The sequence below is a fragment of the Labrus mixtus genome, chromosome 17 (genome assembly GCF_963584025.1).
Source record: "Labrus mixtus chromosome 17, fLabMix1.1, whole genome shotgun sequence".
Classification (NCBI taxonomy): Eukaryota; Metazoa; Chordata; class Actinopteri; order Labriformes; family Labridae; genus Labrus; species Labrus mixtus.
Genome location: NC_083628.1, coordinates 20024715 through 20044125, shown reverse-complemented (window position 1 = coordinate 20044125; position 19411 = coordinate 20024715). Strand labels below are relative to the sequence as shown.

The window sequence follows — 19411 nt, the reverse complement described above, 5'->3', positions numbered from 1 at the left end:
GCCCCCCGAAATGTTTCGCGGGGCGTAAAAAAAAAAAAAAAGGTTTAAAACAGAACAAAACTGCAGAGAAGATGTATTGCATTTAAAAAAAAAAAGTCCAATCAAATGAGGCTTTAGTGTCGGGCCCGAGCAACTGCCCAACAAGGACGGCTTATCAAGACAAACAACGTCACACAAATGTGAGATAAGTCTGATGATCTGTGCTGATAGGAGGAAGGAAGATAAACATCCTCTCAGAGCTGTGAAAGAAAAACAAAGCGCTAAATGTAAACTACTGCGGAGTTCTGCAGAAGCGTGCACATGCCTGCTCTGTTTTCCTTATTCTAGAATAAATATACCCAAATAAGGTTTCACTCGGTAAGTCTGTAAGTGTGTGTGTGTGTGTGTGTGTGTGTGTGTGTGTGTGTGTCACTGACTTTGGTATTCCAGCTGAAATGTATTACCCTGCAGTCAGAGATATCCAAACAGAGGGGCTCGGCCTGTTCGCTCCGCGACTGAAACAACACGCCTCCTCTAATCAATGAAGAATGTGAAGTGCAGGAAAATATCCTGGGACTGAATAACCTGAAGACTCACATTCTTGTTTATCTACACTTTCTTCACTGAGTGCAAAATTTCATTCACATCGTTGACTTTGACTTTTATGTGGCGCGCTATGAAAATCACAGACTGTATGCAACATGGTCGCAGCCTCAGTGACGTCACATGCTGGAAATGCACTCTCTGGGCGTTTGATTTTTGGGCTTTTTATGCCTATATTTAAGTGACATAACAGTGGACGGAGTCTGGAATCGGGGAGAAAGAGAGTGAGGAATGACATGCGGGAAAAGGAGCCACCGGTTGGTTTCGAAACAAGGCCGTTCCGGGATGACATTCAGCCATCATCACAGCAACACATGTACACGGGGTGCACAAACTAACCACAAGGCCCCCGGCGCCCCGGCTATAGTTTGTTTGCTCTGGTCCGAGTTATGGAGTTTACTACTAATTGTACGATAACCTCCAGTTTGGTCTGTGTTCACACGAGGACATTAACAAGTGGACCAATGTGTGTGATGAGCGAGGACAATGCTCTCTGATTGGTTGGGATTTCTTGCAGGAAACATCTCAAAAGTAAACAAAGACTAGTCGACTCCTGATTGTCTGCGGCTTCTCCAAAGACACTACAATTTCTAAATGGACACAGAACTACACAGACTGATGTATGCTCTGGTCATCGGTTTTTATATTGTTTGCATTTTTCATTAAAGGCAAACGATGCTGTTTTAAAATGAGCCTCAACTACAATACACTGAAGTCGCTGGAGGAGCTTTTAGAGACAGTTCAGGAGAAGGTGCACTTTAAACCTAAATTAATAAAATAAAAGTATACGTTGACAGAAGTGGAAGTCCACAGAAGAGAGTTTAGGTGTCAGCTTTGACCTTTATTCTGAAGGTGTAGATGTGGCAGCGTCTGTGCACATTTTCATTTGGATGCCAATCATGAGACTTTCAGATTAAACTCATTAAGATTGGGTAACCTGAGCTGAGCTGTCTGGATTACTCTCATTGTGACCTCTGACCCCCAGACATGTACTGAACTGATGATAAACAAGCTGACCGAGACAAATCTGTTTATTCTACTCTGGTAAAAATAAGAAACCAGCTCTTTTCTAATAATCTGAATATCAGGACTTTTTTTAAATATATAAATCCTCACTTCATCACATTTTTTCAATATTTATGCATGCTGTCAGTATGAGTGACTTTAAACTCTTCAAACGACAGCTAGCTATGCATGTGTATTAATGGTTGTGGACAGAGTATTCCAATATTTCACTTCCCATATGATCATATCTCAATCACATATATCGCTACCATATACTGTAAATATTAACGGATGAAGCCTGAGTGACGTCACCCATCTGTTCCTGCAGGGGGCTCCAGAGGATCATCAGCAGCAGCCGCCATGTTGTAAATCCTGTCTCAGTCTAACTTTCAGTCAACCTAACGACAGGCTGAGAGCTGGAGCTGCACCAAGCGGCGAACTGCAGGATTTTGCACTTCCGCTTTGGCTTCATTTTTCAAGACCAGAGGTTGCCTCTTGGTCTTTACATAATTCTCAATATGTCAGCGTCTAGCCTAACAATGGAAACAGTCAGTCTGTAGATATTCTTGACTGTATTAAGGATTCTTTTAAACATTTCCTATAAAACTTGTCACTTATAGATCACATATTTTCCACACTCCTGAAATGTCCTAGACAGACTGCCCCTGAAATCTTCATGCGTCGCCTGTTCACATATTCACCTCACAGTGGGAGGCTATGTGGGGGTTGTTTCTCGGGAGGCGGAACATGTATAAGAGACAATGCAAACATGCTGGACAAAGGGACAGCGTCTGACGCTGTAATGCAAGTCAGTAATTGGACATATGCACATCATAAAGGAATGGCTGGTGAGCAGAAAAGAGTATGAAGCAGCTTCATTACATGCACGACGAAAATGGCAACCACACTCGCTGGGCTTCAGTGGGTGATGTCACTGAGGCTACGTCCATGTTTTATACTGTCTATTCTATAAACACCACAATCTACTGTAAGTCTCTCTTTAGCCTTCTGTTCAGTCTGGAAACATGTTATTCAGAATCATCACCCTCTGAACTCCTGAGGATTGTTAACTGGTTGTTTGTTATTGTGTACAATTTGCAAAAAGAGCAACAAACCTCAGAGAACAGCAGATGTGGATGATGGTGTTAAACACAAGATTCTAACGCAGAGGAAGGGGTGAGATTCAAATATGAAAGTAAAACCAGACCTGAGCTTGGAGGACTCTAAACTCTGCACACCCACTGTCCTATCACTACATCCATCCATTATCTATATACTGTTGTCCCGTTGGGGGTCGCAGGAGCAGGGGGCTGGAGCCCAGCTGTCATTTGGCAAGAGGCGGGGTTACACCCTGGACGGGTCGCCAGTCAATCACAGGGCTGATGTATAGCGACAGACAACCAGCAACACTCACATCCACACGTACGGGTAATTTAGAGTCACCAGTTCACCTAACGAGCATGTCTCTGGAGTGTGGGAGGACGTCGGAGTACCTGGAGAGAACCCACGCGGAGAGGGCCTGTCAGACAGGGATTGGAACCAGGAACCTCCTCGCTGTGAGGAAACAGCACTAACCACTGCACCACCTTGCAGCTCTGTCCCTACAGTGGAGGCATAAAAAGTCCCAAAATAAACTTTCAATTATCACTGATGTTGAAGCTAATCTAACTACTCTACACACTGTGGGACAGTTTAATGTGTAACTATTATACATCATTAATTGATCGGTTCATATGTGGTGCTGAGTATTTTTGACCAAAATCTAGTGAGGATGCACATTGTTACCACTGGGATTTGGCTGGAGAGAAATTAAGCTTTATGAAGAAATACACCGAGGCTGAAAGAGCAGAGAGACGTTCAAACACGGAGAACAGAAAACAAAATTAAAACATGACTGTGTTCAAGAGCACCCAGGAAAACACATAATTCACATTCTTGTCCTATTTTACAGCCCTTTGGATTCAGTCCCAGAATAACCTCCACGCACACACACACACACACACACACACACACACACACACACACACACACACACACACACACACACACACACACACACACACACACACACACACACACACACACACACACACACACACACACACACACACACACACACACACACACACACACACCAGCCTGTGCTGATTTGCATGTTAATAAAATGAGGCCATGATGGCTGTACAGGCGGAGGGGGAATGATCAGTGGTCATTTGGTGTTTTACAGTCAGACAGAAGGCTTCTGCACATTAGATGAACAACACTTAAAAAGATGTCAACGTTTTTTGTAAAGCAACAACTGAAGCCTAAACTAGCTCATATGAAAGTCTTTATTTAACAAGCAGTTACTATGCAGACTAATAAAACAGACTTTCTTTCATTTGTAGTCGATTCAGGTTATTTAAGTGAACTTATGTCTTAGGTTAGGTTTTAGTTTTAGTGAGGTGGATTGTTGTTCAAATTAAGGTTATGCAGAAAAATCACTTTCAGGGGTTGTTTGGTGATATAAGAACTGGGAGAAATTGTAGAAAAATAAATATCAGGTTTGGGGATGTTCTATGAGAAAACCATAAAAAATCCAATGTCCTGCATTTCCAAACGACTCAAACTTTTACATTAATTAAGAAAACGGCTCCCGCAGTCGTCTGATTCACTGTACAGAGTCATTTTCCTCTGATGTCATGCTTTGTGACTCAGCCACAGATGATGCTACAGTATCATGTTGTTCTGCAGCGTTCCAGCTTACAAGTCATATTCATCATCGGGCATCTTGTTTTCATTTCACTGCGTTCCAGTTGAAAAGAAGATGTCAATGCATCAGCCTTATTGTGGGGTAAAAATACACACACACATGTATACATGTAGGAGCTATAATGTATTTACCTCTGTTGATTTTTTATGTTTCACTCCTTATATGGGTTTAATATCATTTCATGTAATTGGCACTTGGCCATTTGACCTTATTTGACCTTTTCAGTTGAGTGGCGGGAGGCAGACAAAGAGGGGGAGTGGGTTTGAACATTTTCTGTCATCCTGATTATCACAACTTTTGGACTTTTAAGTATTGTGATGCTCTTTTGTTTAAAGGATCAATCAGTGAGATGTGTAGAGAGTGAAATGATAAAGTGAGTTTACTATATGATCAGACATTAAGGAAACATGTTATGTTGAAGTGCTGGCTTCTCTGACAACAATGCAGCAGCCAGTATGTCCTCCTTCTAACTTTAGATTCTGCTCCTGAATGCTCTGGATTTGTTTGGACCAGAGAAGGTAGGCGGTTTTAAGGTGACCCCCCACACGGCCGTTTTGGACGTCCCTCGGTTTGCCAGATATGAGAGCAGTTATCAGGTCAACAGGTGTTGCAGTGATGGAAGCGGGCAAGAAAACTGGTTCAGATAGAAGTGATTGTACCCGACCTAAAAAGCCTCTGCATGTTTCTAATAAGCTCCATGAGCAGAAACGTGCTCAAACTAGGATCAATATTGGAGTTTTGCTTCAAAGGGATGAATATAGATAGAGAATGGGAATTGAAAGAAAGTTAAAGCTGCATGTTTTTAACTGGTTATAAAACAGAATGAAATAAGTAGTGATGCCTCTGCATGATCTACAAAAGTAAAAAACACCATCAGTGACAACATTAATAGTTTCCCTATGATGTCATTTTCTGATGCTTGAACAGATGCCAGTGGTGTCACATTAGATGATCTACAGCATGCTGAAGGGACAGACTTTGTTTAGATTTTTCACGGCAAAATCCTCGATGATTGATACATTTGACTTTGAGAAGAGAGTAAGACGACATCTAACCCCCCACATGCAGCTCATCCTCAAAACTTGAGGAAGTTTTCAAGAGTTCTGAGCAACTTTGAAAGCACCCAACAGGACAACAGCAGCTAAGAGATGAGGCGTACCACTTTGTCCACAGGGGGCGCTAAAGTCAACAAAAAGCAAAGTTTCTCACATGGAGCTTTAACAGCACTTCTACTGTTAAAGATTTAGAATAGGACTACAGTAGACGATTACCAACATGCTGTTACAATAAAGCCCAATTATTATCAGGTGATATGAAGCTATCGCTGATAGCCTATATCCCAATAAGCATTGATATGTTCAGTTATGCACAAATAACTAGGCCTACATTTATTTACAGGAAAAAAACTATAGATTTAGAAACATTTGAATGTTTTTTTTTGTCAATAGGTCTATAATACGATAACTCAACAGGTGCCTGTAGTGTTATGATGATATAAAGACATGTGAGACCCATTTGCGAAGTATTTCCGGTATCGTACCTTGGAGATGATGAGCGGCTCTCCGTGCTCCAGGCCGCCCTGCAGGGTGAAGCCCCACGGTGCTCCTCCCTGCAGCCGGGCCTCCACCAGCACCCAGCCTCCACCTCCTCCTCCTCCACCCGCCGCCTGCTGCTGCTGCCGCTGCTGCTGGAGCCCCGCCCGGACGCCGCTGCTGCCCTCCATGCCCGGGACTAGGGAGCGCTGTCTCCGGGCTGCTCTGCTCTCTCAGCCCGGCTGCGGCCCGGCGGACTGAGGAGCGGGTTACCGGACTGACGTGAACGATGTCCTCTTCACGAGCGCATATCCTCCATTCATTGATTAATCCTCGTTAAGAAAAAAAGTGGAAAAAAAGTAAAGTGTCCGAGCACCGAGCTGCGTTTACTGCAAAGTGCATTCCTGAAGCGCAGAGAGCGGCTGATCCAAAAAAACACCCGAAACTTCACTTCAAAGGAGGTTAACAAGTTATAGAGAGAGGAGAAAATGTTAAAAACTTCAAGATCAACGGGGTCAGATGAGATCTGCTCACACAGAAGCCCAAACCTCCTCTCTCTCTCTCCCCTTCTCTGTCTCTCCGTCTCTATCTCTCTTCCGAAAATCAGTTTAGCATCACAATAGGATTTACTGCGACTCAGTGAGCGAAAAGAAAAGAGAGAGAGAGAGGTGGAGTGAGGTAGAGTGAGATAGAAAGAGAGGGGGGGGGACGAGAGAGGGGAAGGAGAGGTAAGGAAAGAAGTTAGAAAGGAAAGAAGAGAGGAGAGGGGAAGAAAAATAAAGTGGAAGAAAAATAAGATATAAAGGAAGGAAAATGTGAAGCAATCAAAACAGAGGAGAGCTGTGAACAGAAGGAGAGTGTCTCCTGTGTGTTTCCTGTGTGTTTCCTGTGTGTGTGCTGATGAGTTGTAATCCAATCCTCCACAGCAGAGCTGAACTCTGCAGCAGCAGGTCTGACACTGTTTCCCTTCACACTGGAACCAGATTACTGCTGCACAGGCACATTAAAGCGCCTGCCGGGTAAACTGGATCTAATTGTTTACACACTTCACAATAAACAGATCAGACATATCAGCTGTAGGACGATGATCAAGTTCTTGTGTGGCCGGGAAACACTCATCTGCAGAAACTCTGAAGCCCTCGGGTTATTCAAAACTACTTGATCTGTTTGCTGCAATGCTATCGCTCCCTTTTCTCCAAACTTGTGGATGATTACAGGCTACCAGTCTGAGTCTTATAGTCTGATAGTGATGCACACTGTACGCAGGATATCAGAGCAAAAGGGACAGAATGCAAACAAGAGTAAGCCTCTGCCTGGTGATGAAAAACAAGCCGAAGTGTAAAACAACCCGCTGTTCTACGAGTGTCCACTAGAGGCTGGCTGCAGAAAACAACAAATCTCCATACAGTCCTGTATTAAAATGCACATTTATGAAGCAGAGATATAAAAATATGTTTACAGCCTAGTTAAAAAACAACAATTAAGTTATTCATCAAAACTCATCTCTGGGGCGCTGTATAGCCTAGCAGTTATATTGCACGCCCCATGTACTGAGGCTATAATCCTAATCGCAGCGACCGGGGGTTCAGATCTGGCCACGGCTCTTTGCTTCATGTCATCCCACACTCTCTCCTCGATACATTTCTAGTCTCTCTTCCGCTGTCCTATCCAATACAGGCAAAAAAAGGGCCCAAAAATGATCCTGAAAATAAAAACTAAAACAGTTCTGATCTGATTAAGAGATATACATACATTTGCATAATTAGGAGTGGACTTAGTTGACATCACTGAGACTACGTCCATGTTTTATACAGTCTATGAATGCAAACCACCGAAATGTGATCCAGGACAATCCACTGTTAGACATCGTCTATTCTCTTATCCACACACACCGGCAGTACGCTAAAGACGCTCAAGTAAGATATCTTGAGTTTTCAAAAGAGCCGTAGGTTGAAACAAAGGCATGAGAGTTTTCACATGAGCGTTGCATCTCAAACGTCAATTTCAGTGCAGTGTATCAATGCGCTCTCTCTCTCTCTCTCTCTTTCGCTCTCTCTCTCTCTTTCTCCGTCTCTCGTGAGTGTGGACATTTTATGAATAAAGGAAAAAATGGTCGGAAATATACTTGGGCGGTCATAGATATAACTGGACGACCCGCCCAAGTATCACTTATGTGTGTGTGAAACACTGTACTATCAGGTCAGAAGAGTTGCCCCCTACTGGCCATTACAAAGAATGTAGTTTTAAGACACTTAACTTCTGGCTTCACTTTTGAAAACATAAAGGTTATGCCCACTTCTACACGGTCTACAGCAGTATATAAAAACACAACAAAATTACTAATATGCAATAAATCACCAGAAACAAACAAGTAGCCTCCAGATGTTTTCACAAACCTGTAAAACTTCAGTGACAATTATCCAAAGTCAAGTTATCATTTAGAGCTCAAGTGAACTAACAAGTGTGAAAATGAATAAATCATCTGTGAAGGTGGAGTTAGAAAGACCTTACCAGTTCCAGGTAACCCACTCCTCACCTCTGGATGATGCTACAGCAGGTGCTGCTAGCATAGCACACCTGAACATCCATTTGATTTGTGCTCTGTAGGATGTTCAGACAGGATCAGTGATTGTGATAAAAACAACACAAGTTTATTTGCTTGTCTAAATCTTACTGATGTTACTTGTGTGGGCCCAACTTCTTCTACTACGTATTAGTTTGATTACAGTTGGGGGAGTACAAATATTGGTGCAGTGCTGCCACCATCTGGCCTGGAGTGGAAATGGAAGTGTGAATTTATGGCAGGCAGTGAGACATGGGACAAGAAACTGAATGAAGCGCCCTCCTAACTCAGCTCAAATTATACAGAGGAGCTGTTGAATAGAAATGGATTCAAAATATTATTCAAATCTTAATGAATACAATGTGTATTATTCTTCACAGTGGACACAGAGTGAGACATTTTAATCAAATATCAGGAGATAGTTTCCTGCTTAAGGCACATCTAAAGGATTGAAAGAAGCCACATGGCTTCTTCTTTTTGCAGGGCACTTAAACCAGAATGTGTATAAAGCAGATTAAAAAGCTTTGGAAACCAGTGCTGAGGAGACGCACGAGTACAAGCTGTGTGACAAGAGACTGCCATCTAGAGGAACAGATAAGAACTACATGCAACAATACAAAGATCAAACTTTATTTTCTTTCACTGTAACAGTGTTTAATGTTTCTCAACTCGTCTTGCCTCAGGATCCATCAACTCCTCCCTGAAAACCGTTACCCAAATTTCTGATATTTTTCAACCAATCAGATTTTATTTAAAGCAAGATTGTGCAGTTTTTGCAGTGTGCAGATTCCATCAAATGTTTTGTACATCAGATGATGCAAAACATCTGATGGAAGCAAAAAAACTGAACATAACAACATTTTTTTTTCAAAAAGTGCTTGACAGACTGTTTGACACCAGGTTTTTTTCCAGGCACATGATCGCTAACCACCTTTGGGTCCTGACCCATCAGTTGACTGCTCTATAATATGGAAGAGTTGAGATGAGTGATATCTTCCTACTGATTTTTTTCCACCTGTCCTCTTTTCCATAACATCGGTTTTGAATTTTAATATAGATATAGCTGGATTTAAACAATATCCAAATTCCATGGATTTATTAATGGTAAATGGTAAATGGACTTGAGCTTGTGTAGCGCTTTTCTGGTCTTCTGACTACTCAAAGCTCTTTTACACCGTAGGTCACACCTACACATTCACACACTGATGGTAGAGGTTGCTATGGAGACTGACCATCAGAAGTACCTAAACCATTCACACACATTCACACGCTGCCGACGAAGCAGCGGGAGCATTTTAGGGTTGCCCAAGGACACATCAGACATGTTGCTGCAGGAGCTGGGGGTCGAACCCCCGACCTTCCGGTTGGCGACTGACTTGACCAACAGAGCCAAAGCCGCCCGTGTTTTTTTTTGTTTATTAACTGTTTGTCCTGACTCTCTGGAGTTCATTGTTATTGCAGGATTCTGGATTTTCTTCTATTTTTGTTGTCATTATTTAAAAGACAAAATAAAAACATCCCCACACACGTTCTGCTCGTTCTTATATTTTATGCAGTAAATAAAACTTAGTGCACGTATAAAGTCAAAAGGTGAAAAAAAAACAACATCCTGCATATTTACAGCGAAACAAAAACAGTAGATTTGATTCGGATAAGGCACTTTAAAGGTAGATCCAAGGCGTGCGAACACTGACTACAGGTGGAGATTCAACATTCTTATGTAAATGTGCAAAATAAAAACATATAAAGAAAACAGACATAACAGCAGCTGTTATAGTGCTCACAAATATAAGATTTGCTTTGAAAGGTTTTGATTCTTCAAAACTTAAACACTGAATAAGAGCAGAAACATTAAAACATCATTAAAGTCCTAACATGCATAGATTTTCAAGGATGACAACTAGCAGGCTTTAAACGTTTGTACAGCTGTGCAGTGAGAAGCTTAATGCACGTTTTTTGTAACATAAATGTAAAAAGAGGTAACAATGCTTTAAAATAGAAAATCCCATGAACATCATAACATAATAAATATTAAAAGATGGCCTTAAAATGTTCTGTTTCATCACAATTTGACAGATCTGTTTCAGTTCAGACTGACAAAAAAAGATCCTCCAATGTGACATTTACAGAGTTGTATTGGTGACAACATAGAGGCAAGAGTCAGAGAAGTCTATAAGACTGGCCTTTTGTAAATTTTAGCTTCAGAAAAACAATCAGAAAGAGAAAAGTCTTAAAGTTTGAACACTGTGATCTCGACACAACCATAGAAGAGGATGTTGAGGACTTTGTCGATTGTGATAAATCACTCAACATAATTAAAAATAACAAAGAAAGCAGCGTCCAAACATACCGGTACAGAATTAGAGAACTTGAGATCCTCTGATCACTCTTCTTTTGGCATCGACCACAGATAAAAAAAGATGAACCCTTAATGACAGGACATGACGTGTCTGGTTCATGACGTATGTCTGTATTAATGCTAACATGCTAACATTTTATTTGCAAACATTTTCCTGTTTGATTTAAAGTGCTTAACAATCAGCTAGTTGTTATTTTGATATGAATCATACAATGCTAAGAGGCTAATTTTAGCCTTTTTTAGTGTTCTTGGAGGATTCTTCACTTAAAGCTCCTGTGAGGAACTTTTGGTTTGTGTTGTTTGGCACCCCCCTGTGGACAAAAGGTGGTAGGTCTTATCTCTTTGCTGTTGTGGTCCTATGCATGCTAAAGTAGTCTTGTATCACTCGTTGGGATCTCTGCCATCATAGAAAACGTTTTAAAAAAGGCAGTTTCTTCAGCATGCTGTAAACCACTTCATCTGACGCCTCCCTGCAGCAGCTGTTTACGTCATGACAATAACAAAATAGAACACATGAAACAGCTTCCTGATGGTCTCATTTGAGTTTTTCAGGTCAAAAAGAAACATCAGAATCAGTTTCAGACCAGCTAAGACATCATCAGGGGGGCTTTAAATTAGTGAAATAATGTAAGATAATAAATATGCATTATTTTTTTCATAGATATATTCCCTACTGAGATATGATTGGCTGTGAAATCCAAACAAATATCAACTTTGAACAAGGACTTTCACGTCAACAGGAGCTGAAGTCTCCTGTACTCATGTTGTGAATAACTTCACAATAAAATAATTTTGTAGTGTTTTCCTGAAATAATGAATGGAAACTTTTATACCCTATATACGTAATGTATCCCACAATGCATTGTGAAAAGTAGTGCATAACCAATAGTCACTGACCGGACACAGCTTGCAGAGAGTCCAGATGATGATGCCGTTATCTACATTGTTATTAATGTATTTTATTCCCTCTTTTTACCTACTTTTACAATTCAACTGTTTCTATTTTCAAGGTTTTATTGTGTTTTTTCGTCTTTCTTGATTTTGAATGTTTCCTTTTTTGCCTATATTGGAGATTTCTATCATGCATAAACCTCCAAAATACTTCTGGGAGTGCTGCATGTGTGAATGCTAACAGCTAATGTCTTCACCCTGACTGTACCTGCAATTTTTCCAGGCAAAATTTCTGCGTGCTGTACGCTGAGCCGATGTGTGATTGCAGCAGGAACAGTCAGGAAAATTCCCCTCCAGAGGGGGTAAGGGTGATGATGTTTACATCATGCAACCAGTGCGGACATAAAGAGGCTGCTGCAAACTCTTCTCTACTCGCCTGAATTTCTTTTCCACTCATTTGTTTATGCTGATACACGTATAAAAGATATAAAACCAAAACTTGTTATCACAGCATCAGACGCTGGTCCTCATCTTCCATGTCGACCTTTTATCTCATGTCTTTCCTCCTGAGAACCCCCCTCCCTACTGTCCAACAGGGAAAGTCTCCCGCTCTGAGGTTGGAATGTGAATAGGCAAGTCAGGAAGACCTCAGGGACTGTCCTGGAATATTGCAGACATTTTCAGGAGTATGTCTGAAAAGGAGTTCAGAAGCACTTTCAATGACCTCTGTGTTGCCAGTGAGCTACATAAATAAAGCTTAGATCTCAGACAGGTTTCTAAAAAGGTTCAGTTTGGAATGAAATGACACTTGAGAAAAGTGTACTGTAGTATTTGTTAGAAAGCAAAGGGAATGAAGGTTAGAATGAACTCTCCTCTGACACGCTGTGGATCGTCTCGATTATCTTCTTCTTCAGTTTCTTCACTTTGTCCGGCGGCGTCTCGTTCAAACACTCCTCCACGTACTTCAGGAAGCCGGCATGTGGTGACGCTGTCTGCCTTTGACACAACGTCCTCATGAAGTCCAGAACATCGCTGGACATAGCCGGGGGGCGTCGGCTCGCTCGCTTGCGTCCCGACGCTCTGCTGTCAGTTCGAGAGGAAGGGGAGGTGCAGGGGGAGGAGGAGGGGGAGGAGCGCTGAGAGTCCGGGGGAGTAGGTGAGGGCGGGGCTTCGAGGTTCTGTGATGTGACGTTCAGTTTGGCTTCAGATTGAGTAGAGCTGTGGTAATGTAACGGTGGGGGCGGGGCTTGGCTGTCCAGGTGGAGGAGGCGGGGCTCCTGAGGTTCGATGTAGTGCAGCTCTTCAGGTCGTTCGTCCTCGTCGCAGGAGTCGCAGAGGAACATCAGGTTGTGGTAGTGTTTCCACTTCGGGAGGTAAAAGTCCTCGGAGCCGCACGTTTTGTTGGAGCTCACCGCCTTGTGTTCCCGCTGGAAGGTGGTCCGCAAGTTCCTGAACTTTGTCTTTATGTCTTCCACTGAAAAAGTGAGTACACAAAATGTTAGCGTCAACACACATCAAATGTTACAGAGATGATTTAGACTTGTATCAGTTTCCTCGTGTTGAAGAGAAACACAGACAGCCTCAGTGTTACCTGAGAACGGGACAGGCTCATTCTCAGACAGGATTCTGCTAAGCATCTTCAGCAGGCCCTGCCTCTGCAGTCTGTTCCTGTAGCTCTCTGACCTGTGGTTCCACAGACAGCTGTGCTCTACATGAAACAGACAACACGATTTAAATTAGACATTTCATTCAGGTCTCTCTAAAGCTTCTCTAGCCGAGTCATCCTCGGCTAACCTAGGGCCTCACAGAACATCTTCACGGGGAGAACCCTGACACACTTGCTGAAGACATTTATCTTAGTAGTGCTTAGTAGTATGGGAAACATGCCTCTAACTTAATCTTTATCTTTAGGATAACTACCAGGCCTATGGGGTGGTCTGGCAGAACTGGCTCTGCAAAACACTGTAGCACACGTGTTGTTAAAGGGAACATATTATGAAAAATCCACTTTTACAGTGTTTTTGAACATATATTTAGGTAACCTACTGACCCACAAAATGTGAAATAAACCCATCCAGTCCTTTGTTAGTGGTCTGCATAAATCTTACAACACAGAAGTCTTGCATTTGCTCTCGTGATGTCACAGTGGGATTCTGGTAAAAGAAATACCACACCAGATAAAACGATCAACAGCATCAAGAAAAGAGGACACCCACCAGAGTAAAATGAAATGAGCTGCTGAACTTTCGCTTCAGTCCACTGACAGCGGGAGTCGGCGCTCAGTCTGCTGTCAGGATGAGCTGAGCCGGATGTGGAGAAGTTTACAGTTAAGGTGTCTGAGGGAGGTTTAACGTCCGGGAATGAAGAGGGTGGAGATGTGGGGCGTGTGGGAGTGGACATTTGGTCTGCTAGTTTGGGAATGTCTGGACACTCAGGGAGGAAGATTTGGTACACAGCACTGGGGTTGGTTTTGGCGTCGTTGGCGGGGGCGGAGGGGCTGTTAAACTTGACGATGTTGTTGTTGTTGTTGGAGGTGGTGTGGGTGGAGCTGGAGGAGAAGCTGCTCAGAGTGGAGGAGGGGGTTTGGTTTCCATGTTCCAGGTCCTCCTGTGGCGTCAGTATCTGCAGGTCGTCCTGATTGTTGTCTTCATCGCACGACTCGCAGAGGAAGAGCAGCTGCTGGTAGTGTTTCCACTTGGACACGTAGAGATTGTCGGACGTCCTGCTCGCCTGCACCGCCTTGTACTCGCGGTGAAAAACTGTCCGGAGGTTCTTGAACTTGCTCTTTATGTCTTCAACTGTTAAACAAAAGAAAAAAAACATACTTACATCTCTCACTCTGTTTTCTCAATTTATTTACTGCTGTTTGTCCCGATCAAGGATCAAGTTTTTATTCTAAATGTCTAAAAAACATCACACAAAGGATCCATACATATAAAGACATTTTAAAAGAGTATTATGCCTTTTAAACATATTTAGGCTGTCACATCAGCTCTCTTTAAAGACAACAGATTCTAAGTTCTAACCTACAGTCATAATATCCCTGGATGTTCAAATATTCCTGGTACTGTTCTGTCCCCTCTAGTGGGGATTAAACCCCTCACAGTAACAATCAAAACAAGCAGGAGAGCAGGTGATATTTACCTGAGAAAGGCAGTGTGTGGTCCGACAGCTGGCCCCTCAGAGACTCCAGCAGCCTGGATCTGAGCTGACGGTTGTTGTGGTTTTCAGACTTTTTGTTCCAGAGACAACCATGGTCTGTGACGACAACACAAAACAACCCCAAACAAATCCGTCATAGTACGAATTCAAACTGTTATCACTTTTTTCTCCTTGTATGAATCCCTCTGAGGTAATACAAACGATATGTGGAATAAGGGTTCTGTTTACCAGAGTAAAAAGCTATGAGTGCACGCTCCCTCTCTTCAGTCCAGAAACATTTCACCATCATGCTGGAGGGGATGCAGGAGGACAAGGAGGAGGGGGACGTCTCCTGGTTGGGGAGGAAGGAGATAATCAGTCCTGGGGGGTTAGGGACAGACTGGATCTCCTCCTGTGAAGCCATCGGTGGTGGTGAGAGTGGTGGCAGCTCGTCATGGCCGTCCTCCTGGTCCCAGGAGGCCTGCAGGAACATGAGCTGGTGGTAGTGTTTCCACTGCGGCACGAACACGTCGTCCGACCTGCACACCTCACTCGCTTTCACCATTTTGTACTGCCGCTGGAAGGTGGTGCGCAGGTTTCGGAACTTGTTCTTGATGTCTTCAACTATAAAGAAAAACAAAAGGAGTATAGGATTTTTATTTTCCCTTACCCCCCACTACAGCAGGAAAGATTCAAGGATTCCAGCTTGACATGTTTGAGACATTTCGCTGATGGATGGGCAGGGGAGTCTAATTAACTACTCTTACTACTACAATAACTACAATTAACACAAATCCATGATTCAATTGAAGTTTTTAATTTACAACTTTTTTTAAACACTGGCTCTCAAGAGAATTTATTTTGTCTCACAAAACTTTTTCCACGACTATAATATTCAGAAAATGCTCCATTTAATAAGAAATGTAATAAACTGTTTACATGCTCTGCTTTGTTGCTGTTTGTTTGCAGCTGTGTTCTGCTTACTGTAAACAACAACGTACTGATTTAAACAATTTGATCTTACCGATAATTAATTTCTGCAGGAGACCCCCCAAAATAGACACATTTTTGCCTTTTTACAGAGGTATCTTGAAAATACATTGCTCCTTAAAAATTCACTATAAATTGTGGTGGCAGTAGCTCAATCTGTAGGGACCTGGGTTGGGAACCGAAGGGTCACCGGCTCAAGCCCTGACTCAGACCAGGTCTGGAAGTTGGTCTGGAAGCTGGAGAGGGGACTTTAACTTCCTGAGCACAATTTAGGTGACCTCTAGCAAGGCACCTAACACCCCTTCCCAGCTCAGGAGCGCTCGCTGTGTGCAGCCCCCTCACCCGGACATCTCTCCATCAGTGCATGTCCATAGGATCCTGTGCGTGCATGTGCATGTGTGTGTGTTTCAGACTATGTGTGTATAGCTTGTTTCAACAACAGAGTGTGAAATTGAATGAATCCCCTCACTAGATTAATAATGTATATCTTCTTCTTAAATATTTAAAACTCATATCAAGTATGTCATTCTGTCATAGCCTTAGTTATAACCATACATTATTTTGTGTTTATGAATAAAATAACTGGAAAAGAGAAAACTTTAAAAAAGGTCAAATTGTATATCCAAAGAAATTGAGAAATTTATCCCCAGAGTATATTCATACATGCAAGTTAAAATGTCAATAAAAATAGAAGAATGCCGTTTTACCTTTTCAATGCAAAAACAGATTTTTTTTAAATAAGGAGTACCTTACCTGAGAACCGAACTGGAGGAGGGTGAGCTGACAGAAGGATCCTCAGGTGTTCCAGAGTTTTCCATCGCAGTTGTCGGTTCCTGTAGCTCTCAGACTTATGGTTCCACAAACAGCTGTGCTCTGGGAAATGGGAATAAAACAATAAACATGTGAGTTACAATATTCTTAAAGTACAAATTAATAAAGTAGTAAATTAATACAAATACAGAGTATGTCGGTTTTTGTACCTCATTAAGGTCTGTTCTGATTTTAAAAATCAACGCACTTGTCTCTTATGATCATCTTAGATGCTTAATTTACATCTCAACCTCTGATTGCACCTGTTTCTAATTGATTTTGATGTTAATATTACTTATTCATTGTATCTTTGTTTTAACTGATCATTTGCCTTTTAGGTCATATTTGTTATAATTAGTTTATCTTGCATTTAATTATTTATCTGGGGGATGTCATTGTAAATAAGGGCTTAGCTCTGAGTGATTTTCGAGTCTAAATAAAATAAAATACTACTACTAATAATAAGTCATGCAATAACATGTGGTAAATGTATCCTTAAATGGGACTAAATAAAGAGCCGTTCAGGGGCCAACACTTATTGCTGAGCTCAACTATCATTTTCTCAGAAGATAGCCAGAATCACATCTCAGATGAAGATCCTTTAATTTGTATTAATTGGTTTTAAAAATACAAAAGAGGAAGAAACCACGCACTCAAAGCAAGAAATATGTAAAAAGGAAGGAAATACTTAAATAAACTACTACACTGTAATAAAGGACATCATTATGATTGGGTAAATAACTTAAAGCCGCTGTTAAAACGTTCATATGTTGATCTATAACATATTAATATGTATATTAATACTAATTTTTTTAGTCTGCAGACTGAGACAGATTAGGACTTAAATTATTGTTTGGAAAAAGTGTACCTGTGTTTTTGATTTTTCTTGGCATTACCTTTTATTCAGGTGAGACATACAAACATGTGAACCACACGTACATGGTAATGAGTATAATATTTATGTGTAATTATTGAAAGGTGTTTGGGCAATAGTGATCATTTCGGTTGTGCTTTTTGGACTCTGATCATTTTTATTAAGTTACTTATTAGTGTGTGTTTGTTTTCAGATCTATTTTAACACAAGGAGCCATAAGAGGTTAAAGGTGAATTTAAGACTCCAGGTAGTTTCTAAAGGTGAATTTAAGACTCCAGGTAGTTTCTAAAGGTGAATTTAAGACTCCAGGTAGTTTCTAAATGTTAATTTAAGACTCCAGGTAGTTTCTAAAGGTGAATTTAAGACTCCAGGTAGTTTCTAAATGTTAATTTAAGACTCCAGGTAGTTTCTAAAGGTGAATTTAAGACTCCAGGTAGTTTCTAAATGTTAATTTAAGACTCCAGGTAGTTTCTAAAGGTGAATTTAAGACTCCAGGTAGTTTCTAAATGTTAATTTAAGACTCCAGGTAGTTTCTAAAGGTGAATTTAAGACTCCAGGTAGTTTCTAAATGTTAATTTAAGACTCCAGGTAGTTTCTTGTTGCAGACGAGATTAAAATGTCAGGACTGTTTATCAACCAAACCATAGCCACAAATATGACAAATAAAGTCGATAAACTTCGTCAGTTTCATTCATTTGTAGACAAACATGCAGTAAATGATCATTATATGTCTTTTAATGTATTTTTCATTTTTCTGGAGTTGCTGGTCGCCATTGCTGTTAACCGTCGATATTGCTCATTGCTAACGGCCGTTGATATTATCGAGCAACGGTTGCCGGAAAATGTTGCCCCTTCCGACAACACATCGACCAAAAGAGCAACTTTGGTAAGATAAAAAGTTGCTGTAGTGGAGGGTCTAACTTACTGGAGAAAAAGGCAATGAGCGCCCTCTCTTTCTCCTCCGTCCAGTACCGCTCCGGTATGAAGCCAAACGGAGACGCCTCCATGTTTGTTGTTGCTGCTCGTCCCTTCCTGAAGCAGAGAGGTCACATGACCCACGAGGCGCGCTCTGATTGGACGATTCACAGACCTGTTCGTCCAGTTGCCCTGTAGAGGTCGCTGTTGATTAGTGTTCACCTGCATACCGAGGGAGCTGTTGCCCAAATATAAAAAGATTTAAAAGATGAATATTGATAGTTAATATCTGTTTATTACAGCTCTGAATCTGTGCATCATTCCAACATTACACTTTGGTTCTCAAGTTTAATCTCATATAATATGTATAAGGTTAAGTTGAATGTGTTCAGTTTATCAGATCTAAAGTTGGAGGAGATGATGGCTTCAACCTTTTTGAATTTCTCTAAAGAAAATCTGAGAAAATTAAATTTGAATTAAGTTAATCTAAATAAAACTCACATGGTTGAACTAATAACATAGCCTACACATTTTAAATATAACATATGACATTATTAAGAAAATTTGTTTTTATGAAATAAATCAACAAACACAACCCTTAATCGGAAAATATCAATTTCTTACAATATTATTTTTCATAGTCCAATACTACAGTAACAGTTGTTTATTAAGATATATTTATCAATCACTGCCTTATCAATTCTGCTTCAGTATCATTATGGGTATGACAACTAGAATAATAAATACTATGTGACTGGAGTGCATTGCTTTATTCAATTCAATTCAAAAAACGTTATTTGTCCCCGGTGGGCAATTCAAAGGCACAGAGAGCAGTAAAAAGTATACATAGTGTAACTCATGTAACTTGTCTGTCTCCTACTGCCCGTGTGTGTATGTATGTGAGCATATGTATGCGTATGGTTAGGTTCAATATATGCTCTTGTACGTACTCTGAATTATTACTTAACCTATTCTGCATTACTTCACCGCCCTTAAA

General features: G+C 41.2%; 2 protein-coding genes across 2 annotated transcripts in view; both read right to left on the bottom strand.

The window, feature by feature from the left end:
• Positions 1-8510, bottom strand: part of shroom3 (shroom family member 3) — a 60489-nt gene extending 51979 nt beyond the window's left edge. Inside the window, exons 1-2 of the mRNA XM_061061713.1 lie at positions 8383-8510; positions 5880-6203 (exon numbers count right to left, since the gene is read on the bottom strand). Of these exons, the coding sequence (XP_060917696.1) occupies positions 5880-6062 (183 nt within the window). The 5' untranslated portion in view covers positions 6063-6203; positions 8383-8510. The remainder of the gene's footprint in view (positions 1-5879; positions 6204-8382) is intronic.
• Positions 8511-9969: 1459 nt separating this feature from the next.
• On the bottom strand, positions 9970-18547 carry LOC132992275 (uncharacterized). The gene is made up of 7 exons (XM_061061487.1): positions 18425-18547; positions 16569-16688; positions 15075-15449; positions 14829-14942; positions 13901-14482; positions 13276-13392; positions 9970-13158 (listed from the first exon to the last, which is right to left on the bottom strand). The coding sequence occupies exons 1-7, from the start codon at positions 18504-18506 to the stop codon at positions 12542-12544; spliced, it is 2007 nt and encodes a 668-aa protein (XP_060917470.1). The 5' UTR covers positions 18507-18547; the 3' UTR covers positions 9970-12541.
• Between the last annotated feature and the right edge of the window lie 864 nt (positions 18548-19411).